We start from the raw sequence: 15,081 nt of genomic DNA, 5'->3' as shown, positions 1-15,081 counted from the left end.
TGGCTAGCACTTAGATGGGAGGCCACCAAGGGAAACCAGGTTGCTATCAAGAGGCAGGCAACAACAACCTTGCTCTGCTCATCTCTCCCCGTGAAAGCCCTTTGAGTGCGAGGTGGTTGTGACTTGATGGTGCACTATTGTTATAACTCTGTGGCATTGTCTCATTTATATCACAGCACGGTGAAGGATGCTTTAGATTAAACCCAGCCTCTGTGCGTCCTCTGGATAATCCGCTCTATGGCAAAAAGTTGAATGTGAAGCCAAGGGCCTGTATTCACCAAGGGGGAGGGACAGATTTTCAGCTTTTCCTGTTATTATATTACCCAGAGCGACGCATCTGCTTTTTCCCAGCTGCATCCTTTCAGGGGACCTTTTGGGCCTCAGCAAGATGGGGAAAAGAAATTGTCATGCTCAGCTGGCTGAACTCTTCTAGTGGGTTCAAACCCTGCACATGAATGGGGGCGGGGGTAGCTAATAAACAAGCAGTCAAACAAATAATGAAACCCCACTCCTTATCCCCTCTCCGGTATCCATTTATTTCACAACTGGTTATCTGATTTTTTTTCTTCCTGTTTCCGAATCTTCTTGATGTTCTCCCTCCTCTCATATTGAAGGTGATCTTTTTCACGACAGAGGAGAGAGCCGTTCCCCCCACAATGAAGCAGGCAAGGCACTGGCTACACATATTTGCAAAAACTCTGTTCCTAGAACAAATGCGGGATGGGAGGTCCACCAGGAATCATGACAAGGCACAATACAGTTTGATTCCCACCACAAATACGCCCTCCTTTTGCATTGCGAGACTTCCTCCCCTCGACCAGAAATTTCAGTTCTAAGGTCTCCTGGGGCTGGGGGCTTCCTTGGTCAGCATTTCATTCTCCGTCCTCTTCACTTCCCCGTTTCTTCTTCCTTTTCTTGGCTTTCTTCTTCTTTCGATCTACCAAAGGCACCTCTTCTCCTTCAACTTGCCCGTTCTCACAAATGGCTTTCTCCAAGTCTGGCTCTCTTGCTTTCTTCCGCTTCTTCCTCTTGCTTGGATTCTGTCTCTCAGCCTCGCTGCTATTGCTTGAAGCAGCCTCAGGCGCCGCATCCTGCTTACTATACCTGGCCAAGAAAGCCTTCTCCTGCTCTTCCAGGCGGGCTAACTTCGCACTCATGGTCAAGCCGTGACGAGCTCCTCTGGGGAAGAAAAAAAGGGGGGAAACAAACGTTTTCTGACGCTCAAGTCACTGCTCATACTGAACAGAAGCAAAGAGGCAGGCCATCCCAGGTGCAAATGTAGCCTTTCTTTCTTAACCAGAGGCCTCCCACCTGTAACTGGGGGATAATACTAGGCCTACCTTAAAGGGTCGTTGTAAGGATGAGAATGTATATGAAACGCCAAGGCTTACTGATGTATGCTTACTGATAATGGATCTGAGATGGGGGTTTCAGTGAATTCTCAAGGACTTCAAAATTCTGCCGGCCTGCTAATGGTCACCAAGCAGATACTGCCTTGCTGCCTGGTATTATGTTTACAGATGCTTCCTGAACTTCCGCTCTCCTAATCCTTGCACAAACTAGAGATTTCTCAGAGTAGCGCCACAGAAGCAGTTGAAGGAAACCGCAGTAAACACAGGTGCTAGTCCAGTGGCTATCTGAAAGCACGGGGTGTGAATTTGGCTCTCCCTGCTAACAATTTGGAAACTTCCCAACTGGGGATACTCCAACTGACCGTAAGCTTTACACTCACTTATGTGCTGTACGTCCCCCACAAGCTCGAACCAGTTCTTCATCTGTGAGCCTGTGAAAAAGAGCAGAAATGGGTTGAGAGAGAAGCAGCGGTGGCGTAGCGGTTAAGAGCAGGTGCACTCTAATCTGGAGAACTGGGTTTGATTCCCCACTCTGCCACCTGAGCTGTGGAGGCTTATCTGGGGAACTAGATTAGCCTGTGCACTCCAACACACGCCAGCTGGGTGACCTTGGACTAGTCACAGTTCTTCTGAGCTCTCTCAGCCCCACCCACCTCACAGGGTGTTTGTTGTGGGGGGGAATGGAAAGGAGTTTGTAAGCCCCTTTGAGTCTCCTTACAGGAGAGAAAGGGGGGATACAAACCTGTGCCAGACCACACACATAGTAACACACATTTAGACTCTCCTGATTTTGGATATGCTCTACAGCAGGGGTCTCCAAAAATGGTGCCTGGGAGCACCATGGTACCTGGCAGCACCTTTTCAGGTGCCCACCAAGTGTTTTTAGGAATTGACTGGGGCCAGGTAGGGCTTGTGATTGGCTGTGCAGATTTTTTAAAACTTGCTTTCACAGAAGTGGCAATCACAGCACAAGAATCTACATGGTGTTGCTGAAGTTGAATTGTGTCAGTTGTTGCGTGACTGGCTCCGCCTTTCGCAGCAGCCATTCTGATGAATCAGAATTCCAAACGTCCCCACAGGCTCAAAAAGGTTGGGGACTTCTGTTATAAAGGCAAGTTGGGGTTATATTCCAGTTGGACCCAGCCGAATCCATGTTTCCAGGCAATCAGATTGTGGCTCGAACAACTCTCTTCCCCTCGCCTTGTTTACCTCTTAGCTGTGGACAGATCCAGTTTCTCATCCTCATCCTCTTCGCTGCTGTCGGAAGAGGAAGCCGGCTTCAGCGGCTCCTCTCTGCTGGCCGTCAGTGTGGCTGCCTGGAACGAAGCACAGACGGGGCCAGAATCAGTTCTAACTACCAATGCCTCTGGCCAAGCAAAAGCAAGCGGCTCCCTGCAAGGACTGAAAAGTGGGTTTTCTGAACATGCTCTGCCACAGAACCACTGTCCAATCCCAGAGATGGTAGATCTCTGCAGGTGCCACCCTGCAAATGAGGAAAATCAACAGGTGCATCTACTGTTGTGGCCACACCGCCCCACTTCTGGAATGGCCTGCCTGATGAGACCAGGGAGGATCCCACCATCCTGGCTTTCCACAACAACCGCTCTGAGTCCTCCTGGGAGAATTAGCGGGGTATAAATGCAGTAAATAAATAAAAATAAACATATGCAAAACATATGTTTTTACGTGGGTAATTAGGGCTCTACTGTAACCAATGTTTGTTTGCTACTTTGGTAAAGGGATAGAATCATAAAGTTGGAAAAGGCCACAAGGGCCATCCAGTCCAACCCAATCAAAGCACTCCTGACAGATGGCCATCCAGCCTCTCTTTAAAAACCTTCACAGAAGGAGACTCCACCACTCCCCAAGGCAGTGAACTGCACCATCTAACAGCCCTTATTGCAAGGAAGTTCTTCCTAACATTTAGGTGGAATCTCTTTTCCTGTACTTTGAATCCATTACACCTTTTCGTAGTCACTGGAGCAGCAGAAAACAAGCTTGCTCCATCTTCAACATGACATCCCTTCAACGTCGCTCCTCATAAGAACAGAAACTATGGGCTACACTATGTGTAATATGTACTGGCCATTCTTGTATGCACGAGCCTATTATGTAACTTCGGTGTCATTTAATGTGTGATGAGTGTAGCGTTTAAGAGTGGCGGACTCTAATTTAGAGAACCAGGTTCGATTCCCCACTCCCCCTGTTGGGTGGCCTTGAGCCTGTTAGTTCTCCCAGAACACTTGTCAGTGCATGCAGAGGCAGGCAATGGCAAACCGACTCCTAATATCTCTTGCCTTGAAAGCCCTACGGGGTTGCCATAAGTCAGCTTTGAATTGACGGCATTTTCCACCAGCGTTACGTAACTTCGGCATCATTTAAAGTGTGATGTTAATGCTTTGCAATCAGATCTCTGCAATCCGAAACTTATGGTGTTGTCTACTGGATATCCTATCCTGTTGACTAACCCTGCATAGCCCGCCTTGAGTCGCAGTGAGAGCGGCAGACTACAAGTAGTAAGCAAATTCTTTCATGTCCCGTTACCTTCACAAAGCGGCCATACAGCATGTCCTTGTCCCTCAGCGCTTTGCGGGGCTTTTTATTTGTTATCATTCCATCTTGCTTGGAAACCTGTTTCACTTTAACACCATCCTAAAAGTGAGAGGGGGAAAGAAAACAAATATATAGTGGTGTAGGAGGTTAAGAGCTCATGTATGCGAGCAGCAGTGGCGTAGGAGGTTAAGAGCTCGTGTATCTAATCGGGCGGAACTGGGTTTGATTCCCAGCTCTGCCACCTTAGCTGTGGAGGCTTATCTGGGGAATTCTCTAGATTAGCCTGTACACTCCCACATACGCCAGCTGGGTGACCTTGGGCTATTCACAGCTTCTCGGAGCTCTCTCAGCCCCACCCACCTCACAGGGTGTTTGTTGTGAGGGGGGAAGGGCAAGGAGATTGTAAGCCCCTTTGAGTCTCCTGCAGGAGAGAAAGGGGGGATATAAATCCAGTCTCTTCTTCTTTGTCTTTCCTTTTAAATTGGTATTTAACAAGACTTCCAAGTCAAAGTTTAATTAGCGACTGACAACTATATGTAAGGTTGCATCTAGCCAACCACCCGTGGCAAACACGATGTTCCTTCATGCGATCTTTCCTCCAGCAGCTTATTTCGAACTCAAGACAGATTTCAATATTTAAGTATACATGATCTTGTAAAAAAATTGCAGCGGTCCGGTTGGCTTGAATTAAATATTGGAATTGTTATTATCCTAACTCTAATGTGGAACAAGAGATGCTACAGTGTATCTAAGACAAGGCCAATGAATGATATACGGTAATGTCAATTAAGTAAGACAGGACTGGATAGTTGGAGAAGATTAGATAATAAATTGGTTTAAGTTGCTGTTTATCTTTGTTAATATTTTGGTTCTCGCAGAACTTTGAAAATCAGGTAATTATTTTTTTGGTCCTTTTCGCTCACTGAGATGATTGTTAGAAACTGCTTTCAGAGTAATTACAGAGTGAAAGTTTAGTTAATTTTCATACAAATAGTCACAAACTAAGCAAGGAAAGCCCTGATCAGTACTTGGATGGGGGACCGCCAAAGAAAATCAGGGTTGCTATGCAGTGGAAGACCATGGCAAACAACCTCTGAACTTCTCTTTCCTTGAAAATCTTACAAGGTTGCCATTAGTCAGCTGAAGACACTTTCCATCACTGTAAGCATGAAGATCTAAGAGTTATTCCAAATGACTTCAGCAGTTGCTTTCTACATTACTATGCTTCCTTAGTGTATAATGTGCATAAGAATTTGTGTATATTATCTTTCATTGAAAAAAAAAAGAAACATGATGCCTGGAGTTGTAGGACCCAATTAGGCAATATAGTTATGTGAGCCTGGAAGTTACTGTGGGGAGGAAGAACTGACTGTAAGAAGAATAGTTGGATTTATACCCCACCATTCTCTCCTGTAAGGAGACTCAAGATATTAGTCAGATTGGAGGAGAGGGGAATCAAACCCGGTTCTCCAGATTAGAATCCGCCTGCCCTTAACCATTACACTACACTAGCTCTCATCCATTTTTCCACAAGCATAGCTCCATGAGTGTAAGAGGGATGCAGTTTTGCTCCTACACCTGCTGCCATAATCCATGTAACATGAATGGGTCTGTGTGGTTTCCGGGCTGTATGGCCGTGTTCTAGCAGCATTCTCTCCTGACGTTTCGCCTGCATCTGTGGCTGGCATCTTCAGAGGATCCTCTGAAGATGCCAGCCGTAGGCTCGCTCAAGATAAAATGCTCTTTAAATTCATTTCCCCTTAACTCAAACTCCCAACCTCTTCCGGCCGTGAAAGCCTTTGACAATACAATGAATGGGTCTCTTTGGGTTTTATGCATGCCATTAAGGCTGTACCATCCTAACACCACATTTAAAATGCTAGTTTCACATATGGTAGGCTGGGTCCAGCAGATTTACCCCCTCAGATCCTGTTGCGTCAGGAAAAGGGGCCAGGACTGCTCAGAGGCCTCCTACCTGTCCAGCCTCAACAGAAATATTAGCAGCTGATGAATTGAAGACGTGATCCCACCAATGGAAGGTGAACTGCTCAGCTGAATCATGGCCTACCTGTGTTGAGGAAGAAATATGCATTACAGCTGGTTATTTGGGACTGACTCTCTTATCTATCCTCATTGTACCCTGCCTTTCCCCCAGTGTGGTATATTCAAGTCTCTCTTCCTCCATTTAATTTTTTTTACCCTATTAAATTTCTATACCACCCCTTCATTCTTGGGTTCAGGGCAGTTTCTAACATGATATAAATATAAAACATACGACCAACTATAAATTTCTACTGCACAGTAAATATTGTTTAAAAACATTACATATGTCTACTAAAATAAGATTTACAGCTCAGGTGCTGTAGCCAGTGTACATCATTCTTCCTCTTCCATGTTATTCTCACAACAATCCTGTAAGGTGGGGTAGGCTGCAAGAGATTCTAATGGGCTCAGCCTCACCTAGAGACCTTGATGGTAAAGTGGCGGTTCAGACCTGGGTTTCCCGGATCTTACTCCAACATCCTAACTTTTACCCCACACTAGCTTTCATAAACCTTTACTAAATCTGGTAAATACATTTTTACTTTTCAACTACATCTCAGTCCATCCCTATATTCTATCCTATATTTTTCCCATTATTGACAAAAGTACTTACTGATAACATTCAAGGTCCTAACCCTTGATCCACTTTTGTTGTCCTCCTCTGGACCCGTTCCAGTTTGTCAATATCCGCAATTCAAGAAGGATATTGACATGCTGGAACGAATCCAGAGGAAGGCAACAAAAATGGTAAAAGGTCTGGAGTCCACGCCCTACGAAGAGAGGCTTAGGGAGCTGGGGGTGTTTAGTCTGGAGAAGTGACGGTTACGGGGGGACATAATAGCTATGTTTAAATATTTGAAGGGATGCCATGTTGAAGAGGGAGCAAGCTTATTTTCTGCTGCCTCAGAGACGAGGACACGAAGTAATGGATTCAAGGTGCAGGAAAAGAGATTCCGCCTAAACATTAGGAAGAACTTCCTGACTGTTCAACAGTGGAATTCACTGTCTCGGAGAGTTGTGGAGTCTCCTTCTTTGGAAATTTTAAAACAGAGGCTGGATGAACATATATCAGGAGTGCTTTGATTGTGTGTTCCTGCCTTGAAGGGGGTTGGACTTGATGGCCATTGTGGTCTCTTCCAACGCTATGGTTATGTTTTTTTTTTAAAGTCTGCAGTCCTTAAGAATACTTGCAAGCCTAGTGAGGCACATGGATGCCACTTGTGCCACGCGGAGTGACAATGACACCAGCAACAGGGTTATGCTGGCTCTATAGCCCTTTGCTCTCTGCCCCTCACCTCCCAGGAATGCAATGTTACTGATATTGATTTGTTGTTCTTTATTAATCAGTTTTATTACCATCCATGAATCTTACAGGTGCCCTGTCAACTTTTTAAGCTGTGTGGCCAGGACAAGAATGAGTTAAATAAAATATCACAAACGGCTTCAAAGATCCATCTGGTGATTACAGATTTAATTTCAATAATAAAGTGTGTTTATGTGTATGGAAAACCTCAGTCTCTTTAAACCCCAAAGTCCAAATCTGTCTCTCTACTTACCCCAGCGGCGTCACACTTCACTTTAACCTTGATGGCCTCAGAGATCCCATTCTCTTTCTTTCCTAGTCCTTTCCCTACAAGACATTTTTCAAAATGAATGAGGGGAAAACAGAAAAACTAATAGGAGACAGACGGACACTTAACTTTGTACCGGCAGCCAGAAAGCAAATTGATTCATAGAATGATGGTTAGGTATTCCTTAATGGAAAGGCTTGATCCGCAACAGACATATTACAGAAGATCCAGCGTAATTAAGTGGTCATGTATTCTCTTTTTGGTGCTTCATACAACTGTGTCATATTAATTTAATGTTTTTAATGTATATAGGGAGGGGACTTTGCTCCTGGGATCACTTCAAACACAATTCCAAATTAAACCAAAACAAGTGGCCAAAACGTCTACAGCTGGTACAGGAGGCCTGGTTAGAACCAGGACAAAGGATAAGATACAATAACTGACAAATTCTGGGGTAGGAAGAATTCCTTTGAAACATGGCATTCAATATGCAATTCAGATGATATAACTTTTATTCAAAAACAATCAGAACCCTGAAGAAGAGTTGGATTTATATCCCCCCTTTCTCTCCTATAGGAGACTCAAAGGGGCTTACAAAATCCTTGCCCTTCCCCCCTCACAACAAACACCCTGTGAGCTGGGTGGGGCTGAGAGAGCTCAGAAGAACTGTGACTAACCCAAGGTCACCCAGCTGGCGAGTGTAGGAGTGTACAGGCCAATCTTAATTCCCCAGATAAGCCTCCACAGCTCAGGCGGCAGAGCTGGGAATCAAACCCGGTTCCTCCAGATTAGAGTACACCTGCTTTTAACCACTACGCCACTGCTGCTCCTAAGGTTCTAGTGCTTCTGGTTTTAGAGATGTGTTTAAATGGAGACCAGCGAAGCACACTCAGCTTCTCCCAACCTTTTTTCCAGCCATGTTTCTTCAACTGCTTCTCTGCAAATGTTAAGCCTTTGCTCGTTTGCTGCTGAGAAAAGTTGCTCATGATGGAAGCTGCATATGCCAGGAAGTGGAAACCTTCGGTTTGAAATCCTCAGGGATCTGGACTTTGCCTCCTAGGATCACCTGCCCAGCAGAAGTGAAAAGGCATTATGTAGATGCATTACCTCAACATGGCTTTAATATAGTCCAACTCTGTATAGTCCAACATGAGAGATTTCACATTAATTAAACCAAATGGTGAACTCCAGTATGTTTCCATCGTCTCACTACACGGCAGAATTGTATAAATCACATGTGAAGGCAGAAAACAGAGTATGGTCATTGCAAAATATAGCTCCCCAAGAATATAAACTTATTTTTTCAAAAGGAATCCTTCTCTGGCTGTCTGCTGCTTTCAATGAAAATACCAGGAGGACAGAAGGAAACAGGCAGATATGCTGAAATAAAAGGTTTCACACGTTTTGCAGTAAAATAACTATATTAAAATCTAGTAAAATCTTGGACACAAACATGGTTAGTCTTTAAGGTGCAGCAGACTTTTATTTTGCTACAACGGGTTAACTCCGTTTTTTGAAAGGCGTCGGCATGCTTGGAGCTAGTTGCAACTGAGAACTTACTTGTCAAAAAAAATCTGTTCTTTGCTTTAATGTCATCTGAACAGATCTTTACACTGACAGCCCATTTTGTCTGAAAAGTTTAAAAAAACAAAAAATAAAGATAAGTTTGAAAGTTTACAAACTTCTAGCTATGATGACCCAAAGGGGCTGGGATCCACTTTATGTTAACGCACCCTGAGCATACACATAGTCACACCCTAACAGGGGGGGCGTGGGGAACTGTCCTCAAAGAGGTTTGGCCAAACCAGATTCCTTCTGAGCAAAATCACATCGCATCATTTCTTCTGGAAAACATGGGAGTTTTCCCTTTCCCCCCAGTCCTACCGAGATCGTTCACCGTCTTATTTCGGAGTACCACGAAAAAATCACTACAAGCCAACTCCCTCCCCTTTCAAACTTGAAATGTTGCTTAAATAAAAGCGTGATGACAACAGTTGCCCCTTATTTCCTCCTCCTCTTTGATCCTATGGAAACATTTAACTTACCATTCCTTTACAAAGCTCCCAAATTCAATCCTCGTCGCGGAGTCACACGAGGACGATGGGGGTCGCCATCTTGACATGAAGTAAACCCTTTCACCTTTCCCCGGGCCGCAAAGGATTGTGGGCGCGCTGCGGAGAGGCGTGATCCAGATTCTATCCTTAGAAGGAGGAGGAAGGCTTCCAAGTTGCAGGATCCTGGAGAGCTGCGCTGGGCTGCGTGCTTGCTTGTGAGTAAATCCTGTTGAACTCTGCGGGACTTGATTCCAAGTAGCTGTCTAGAGTGCCCGGGAGAGCGCCATCAGGTCACGAGCCCCCACCCCCGCAAAATGGGCCCCCCATCCCTCCTCCATGCCCACCCGGAGCCGGGTCGCCGCGGGGGGAAGGAGGAGATGGCGCGATTTTGCCCACCCCACGCTGACCCTGCTGGTCGGAGCCGGGTCGCCGCGGCAGGGGGGGATGGCTGCCCGGCGGCTTCCTTTATGTCGGGCGGCTGCAGGCCGGATCCTGCCTTCCCCAGCCTGGAGCTGGTTTGAGGCCCTGGCTCAGGCGCCCAACCGCGGCCTCTTGAGCTGCCTTCAGGCGCCGCGGGGGGAGGGGGGGAACCAGGGTGGTTTGTTGGCCCGGCGCCATTTTCCCCAGGAACGCCTCTAGCAAAGACTGAGGTCCCTTCTGCACCTTTAGAATAATGCACTTTCTACCCACTTCCCCCATTGTTTGCAACTGCCTGTTGCTATTCCGCAGAGTAAAATCCAGCTGCAAAGTGCGCTGAAAGTGCATTATTCAGTATATGCATAAGGGACCTGACCTGCTTTGGGGGCGGGGGGGGGGGACGACACCCAGGGCAGTTGTTGCCCCGGACGCCATTATCTCCAGGAACGCTTCTGGTGTAGACCGAGGCCCCTTCTGCACCTGCAGAATAATGCACTTTCAATCCACTTTCACCACTGTTTGCAAGTGGCTTTTGCTATACCGCACAGTAGAATCCAGCTGCAAAGTGCACTGAAAGTGAATTGAAAGTTCATTATTTAGCATGTGCGGAAGGGACCTGAGCTACGTATCTGCTGAGCAGAAAGGGAATCTTTCCTGATTTTTAAAATTTCACTTTATGCTGCTCTGCTGTTCATTAGGAGTTATGTAGGTCTGAGGTTTAAGACTTTTTTTTTACGTGCAAAAGCACAGTATGGTAGCATCTTCCCCTCCTGCTCTTTTGCAAGCATAAAAGGAAATGGATGATGCAGTTAGTTCCTGTTGCTTTGTTTTAAAATATAAACTACAGGTCCAAGGAGCAGTCAATGTTGTTTTGATGGCTAAGAAGAGAGAAAATGCCAGTGCCTTTGTTAGAGTAGCACAGTGAGATGTAAAGATGTACTTTGTTCCATCTCTGAAATCAGTGGTAGTCCGAAGAGGTTAACTGTAGTGGTTTCTGCACTGCACATTAATAATAATGTGTATACTGCCTTATTATGGAACCTAGTTTCCCCTGTTTGCCGTCGCACTGGAGATTTCACTTCTCCAAGACGCAGTTGGAAACAGTCCGGGTTGCTGTGGCTAGTTTAGCGATCTTGGTAAAACCCGGGTTGAGGGAAATTTAGCGAGCTGACCCTGTTTTGGGGACGAGCCCTGTGCAAATGTCCCCAGGCTGCGGCCATTTAGTCACATGGGGAACGGAAAATTGCCTCCACACTCCTCCTCCCCATCCCGGTCCATACACTGACTTCAAGACAAGTTTGCAGACTTGGTTTAACCGTGCTGGTGACTGTACTTTGCAGGCACTGCTGAGGCGCATCTTCAGAAGGCTGCCTTCAGAAAACGCTTTGGCCACCATGCGTGCCGTGGCCCCTGGCATCTTCAGAAGGCCAGAAGATGTCTGAAGGCACTGGGGCCCCAGCACATATACCAGTATTACTCACTGCTTTGTATAAGAGACTGAAGAGCAGTATTTCAGAAGAACAATATTGTGTCTTCTTCCTAAAAGACTTTCTTCCTGTTGCATGTTCATCTGAATGCTTTTTAATGTTTCACTGTGTTGCCAACTGGCCTGCAGATATAAATCCTGGGTCTGTTGCAGCCAATTGCTCTGGTCTGTGTTTCAGTAAGATTCTGTTTTAAGGAGGCTTATCTGGTGAACCAGGTTAGGTTGTGCACTGCCACACATGCCAGCTGGCTTGCATTTCAACACTGTCTTCCTGTTGTATGTGCGTCTAAAACATTTAATTTGTTAGGGATAAGAACATAAGAACAAGCCAGCTGGATCAGACCAAAGTCCATCTAGTCCAGCTCTCTGCTACTCGCAGTGGCCCACTAGGTGCCTTTGGGAGCTCATGTGCAGGATGGGAAAGCAATGGCCTTCTGCGGCTGTTGCTCCCTAGCACCTGGACTAAGACATTTGCAATCTCAGATCAAAGAGGATCAAGATTGGTAGCCATAAATCGACTTCTCCATAAATCTGTCCAAGCCCCTTTTAAAGCTATCCAGGTTAGTGGCCATCACCACCTCCTGTGGCAGCATATTCCAAACACCAATCACATGTTGCGTGAGTTTCCTTTTATTAGTCCTAATTCTTCCCCCCAGCATTTTCAATGAATGCCCCTGGTTGTAGTATTGTGAGAAAGAGAGAAAAATTTCTCTCTGTCAACATTTTCTACCCCATGCATAATTTTATAGACTTCAATCATATCCCCACTCAGACGTCTCCTCTCCAAACTAAAGAGTCCCAAACGCTGCAGCCTCTCCTCATAAGGATAACACTGCAACCTTCTGTTAGCCTCTACTTTGTTTGCGCTGCCTGCCTCTAGATTTCACAGAGTTCTTCTGCAAGTTTATTGGTGATGAAAAATGTCCTTCTTTATTACAGGTGAAAAGCAGTTGATGTGTGAGGCTACCACAGTGGAGCGCAGACAACCAAGCACGGAAGAGTCGAACGTTGGCAGCGGAGGAGGCAAAGAAATCAAGTCAAGTCCTCTTGACCTTTCTTTAAGAATCCCTGATCAGCTACTTCAATGCAATCTGAGGAGCCACCACGTCCTTCCACAAGTTTCTCAGTAGCAGAGGTGGGATCTGGTGCAGCATTCTCAGAAGACGTGACGATGGATACATCAGAGGTTGTTGAGACGGAGGAAGACGCTGACCTACAGACAGAGTTTGAGAAGTGGCGTGATGTTTCGAGCCGTTTCGTAGACTGTGTAAAAATCCTTGCATGCCAGTACTTGCCTTATCAAGGCAACGGGGAGTCATTTCCACTGGATGATGAATCCGGCGTAGGCACTGTCCTGGAGTTACTTAATCTGCTGATTCGCCATGACCCTGTCATGAAACAGCACTTTGGTCACGTCCAAAGTAATCTAGGCTCGCTGCCTTTCCTTTCAACGAGTATCCAAAACAAATTCCTCCACCTCATGGCTTCTGCGGTTCGTAAGAGTATACTGAGAAAGATTTGTTCTGCCAAGTATTATGGCATCATGTTTGACTCAGTTCCTGATGGGGCACTCCCTGACCGGTTGTCAGAAGTTGTTAGGTACGTGGAAATGGATGGTGCGAGCAGAAAAGTCCATGTTAGAGAGTCCTTTCTTGGTTTCATCTGGCTCCACGAGAAAGATGCAGAGAGCTGGACCAGGGAAATCATGAGACAGCTGGAAAAGGACGAACTGGATCTGAAGGATTGCCGGTCACAGTGCTATGACAATGCTACCGTGGCTGGATTCAGAACTGTACATCAAAGAATAACTGAAAAAAACCACCTGGCTTTGTCCATAAATTGTGACAATCGCTCACTCAACTTGGTGGGTCGTCATGCGTCCTCTCAAGCACCAAAAATGGGCATATTTTTTGCAAACTTCGATTGTCTGTATGAGTTTTTTGCAAGTTCAGACGAGCGCAGGGCAAAACTCCAAGAGGTTGTGCCTTTCACTCTCAGGTCACGGTCCAAAACCAGGTGGAGTACAGAGGTAGAAGCCGTGAAACCTGTCCGAATGTATCTTGAGGGTATAATCGAACTTCTCGAGGACATGGCAGAGGATCTAGAAATGGATGAATTGTCAATGTATGAAGCAAGTTCACTGGTCAAGTGCCTGTTGGATTATGAGTTTCTAACTTTCATAGGATTTTGGGACAAGGTACTTGGTCGCATTGACCTTGTTCAAAGGAGTCTGCAGAATCCCAGCACGAACTTTCACGATGCTGCCCAACATCTAAGATCTCTCCGAGATTATTTTGAGGCTAACAGAGACATTTTGATCAGCGAGTCAATTGATGAAGGGTTTGGTCTGTGCCAGAAATTTGATGTTCCATTTAAATGTCCTAAGAGATTCAGGAAAGCAACGCCTGGTGAGCAAGCAAGCGATGCAGAGTTAACAGCGAAGGAGGCACTGGAAAGCAGTATGAAGGCAGCACTTGATCATCTTCACAGAGAGCTGAACGAAAGGTCCACTCGCTTGCACGGTCTCGATACCAACTTTGGATTCCTCCTTGACGTCGGGAAATTGTGTTATGGCACTGACGTGCAAGACCTAGAAGAGAAGTGTGTGAATTTGGGCAATGTGTACAGCAGTGATGTGGACGGGCAGAAGCTCTATCAAGAAATCTTGGACTGCAGAATGCTGCTGTCAGGGCGGGATGAGCTGCGGCTATCTAGCCCTGAACAACTTCTTGAATTCATTCAGTTTGGAGATGAGTCCACCTTCCTCAATCTCGCTGTTGCTACCCAGATACTGCTAATTATTGGAGTTTCCTTCGCCACCTGTGAGCGATCATCCAGCAAGTTGAAACGGATACTTCCATATCTGAGCAGCTCATTGGAGGATCAACAAAGACTCTGTAATCTTGCTCTGCTGAATGTGGAAAGAGAAGAGACAGAGAAGACGGACTTTGATGGCATCATCGACAGAATTCTTGAGATGCGTTTTTGTTGAAATGTTTATTAATTCAGGAATAGTTTCCACAATGTAAAGGTAATACAGGTTTGTGACTTTAACAAATCCGTACAATAGAAGACTACTTCCATCTTATCTTAACAGAAATCTTTGTATGAGTATTACAAGAGAAGTTATTTTGTAAAGATTCTAAATAAAATATTTTGAAAGCATTTTAAGTCATGTGACCCTTAAAACACTTTAAAGTGTTATAACAGTAGTTGAACATTTTGAAAGCATTTTCAAAACGTCAAAAAAATTTATTTCCGCTGTGTGGCGGAATCATTGCTGGATTTGCATTTGTGATCATTGCTGTGTTTGCATTTGTGAGTCGGGGCATGTTTTATAATGTGATGGTGACTTCGAGATGACCTGGTGCCAAAAAACATCGTTTGGTTGTGGTGGGGGAGGGTGGCCGCTCATACGGGGGTAGGAAGAGAACACTCAGATTTTGCCCTAGACTCCATTTTCCCTAGATACGCATCTGACCCTGTGCAAAGTTCTTCCTCAAGATAGGATAAATTGCTTCCTCAGCCTGTTATATTTGGGCTGTGCAGAAATCACCGTCTCGGTCGCAGGCGGAGTAAACACATGAAGCTGCTTTGTACTGAAC

At 45.7% G+C, this 15,081-nt stretch overlaps 2 protein-coding genes across 2 annotated transcripts; one reads left to right on the top strand and one right to left on the bottom strand.

The window, feature by feature from the left end:
- Positions 1–515: 515 nt before the first annotated feature.
- On the bottom strand, positions 516–9,750 carry GPATCH4 (G-patch domain containing 4). Its single transcript, XM_048513130.1, has 8 exons — positions 9,565–9,750; positions 8,424–8,585; positions 7,505–7,578; positions 5,881–5,973; positions 3,897–4,004; positions 2,562–2,668; positions 1,733–1,783; positions 516–1,179 (listed from the first exon to the last, which is right to left on the bottom strand). Exons 2-8 carry the CDS (start codon positions 8,503–8,505, stop codon positions 873–875), a joined length of 822 nt encoding a protein of 273 aa, XP_048369087.1. The 5' UTR covers positions 8,506–8,585; positions 9,565–9,750; the 3' UTR covers positions 516–872.
- Positions 9,688–14,641, top strand: LOC125442021. The gene is made up of 2 exons (XM_048513118.1): positions 9,688–9,788; positions 12,416–14,641. Exon 2 carries the CDS (start codon positions 12,561–12,563, stop codon positions 14,466–14,468), a length of 1,908 nt encoding a protein of 635 aa, XP_048369075.1. The 5' UTR covers positions 9,688–9,788; positions 12,416–12,560; the 3' UTR covers positions 14,469–14,641.
- Positions 14,642–15,081: the final 440 nt, after the last annotated feature.

Source organism: Sphaerodactylus townsendi, linkage group LG01 (genome assembly GCF_021028975.2).
Source record: "Sphaerodactylus townsendi isolate TG3544 linkage group LG01, MPM_Stown_v2.3, whole genome shotgun sequence".
Classification (NCBI taxonomy): Eukaryota; Metazoa; Chordata; class Lepidosauria; order Squamata; family Sphaerodactylidae; genus Sphaerodactylus; species Sphaerodactylus townsendi.
Note: the sequence above shows the minus strand (reverse complement) of the source record. Positions and strands in the feature narration are given on the sequence as shown.

What these genes read in the sequence shown, in the direction of transcription:
- GPATCH4 (XM_048513130.1), bottom strand. Translation starts at nt 8,505, where the DNA reads ATGAGCAACTTTTCTCAGCAGCAAACGAGCAAAGGCTTAACATTTGCA. An exon ending in TTTCTGTTGAGGCTGGACAG is followed by an intron (nt 4,005 to 5,880) that starts GTAGGAGGCCTC and finishes TCTCACTTTTAG; the next exon opens with GATGGTGTTAAAGTGAAACA. An exon ending in GGGGGACGTACAGCACATAA is followed by an intron (nt 1,180 to 1,732) that starts GTGAGTGTAAAG and finishes TTTCTTCCCCAG; the next exon opens with AGGAGCTCGTCACGGCTTGA.
- LOC125442021 (XM_048513118.1), top strand. Translation starts at nt 12,561, where the DNA reads ATGCAATCTGAGGAGCCACCACGTCCTTCCACAAGTTTCTCAGTAGCA.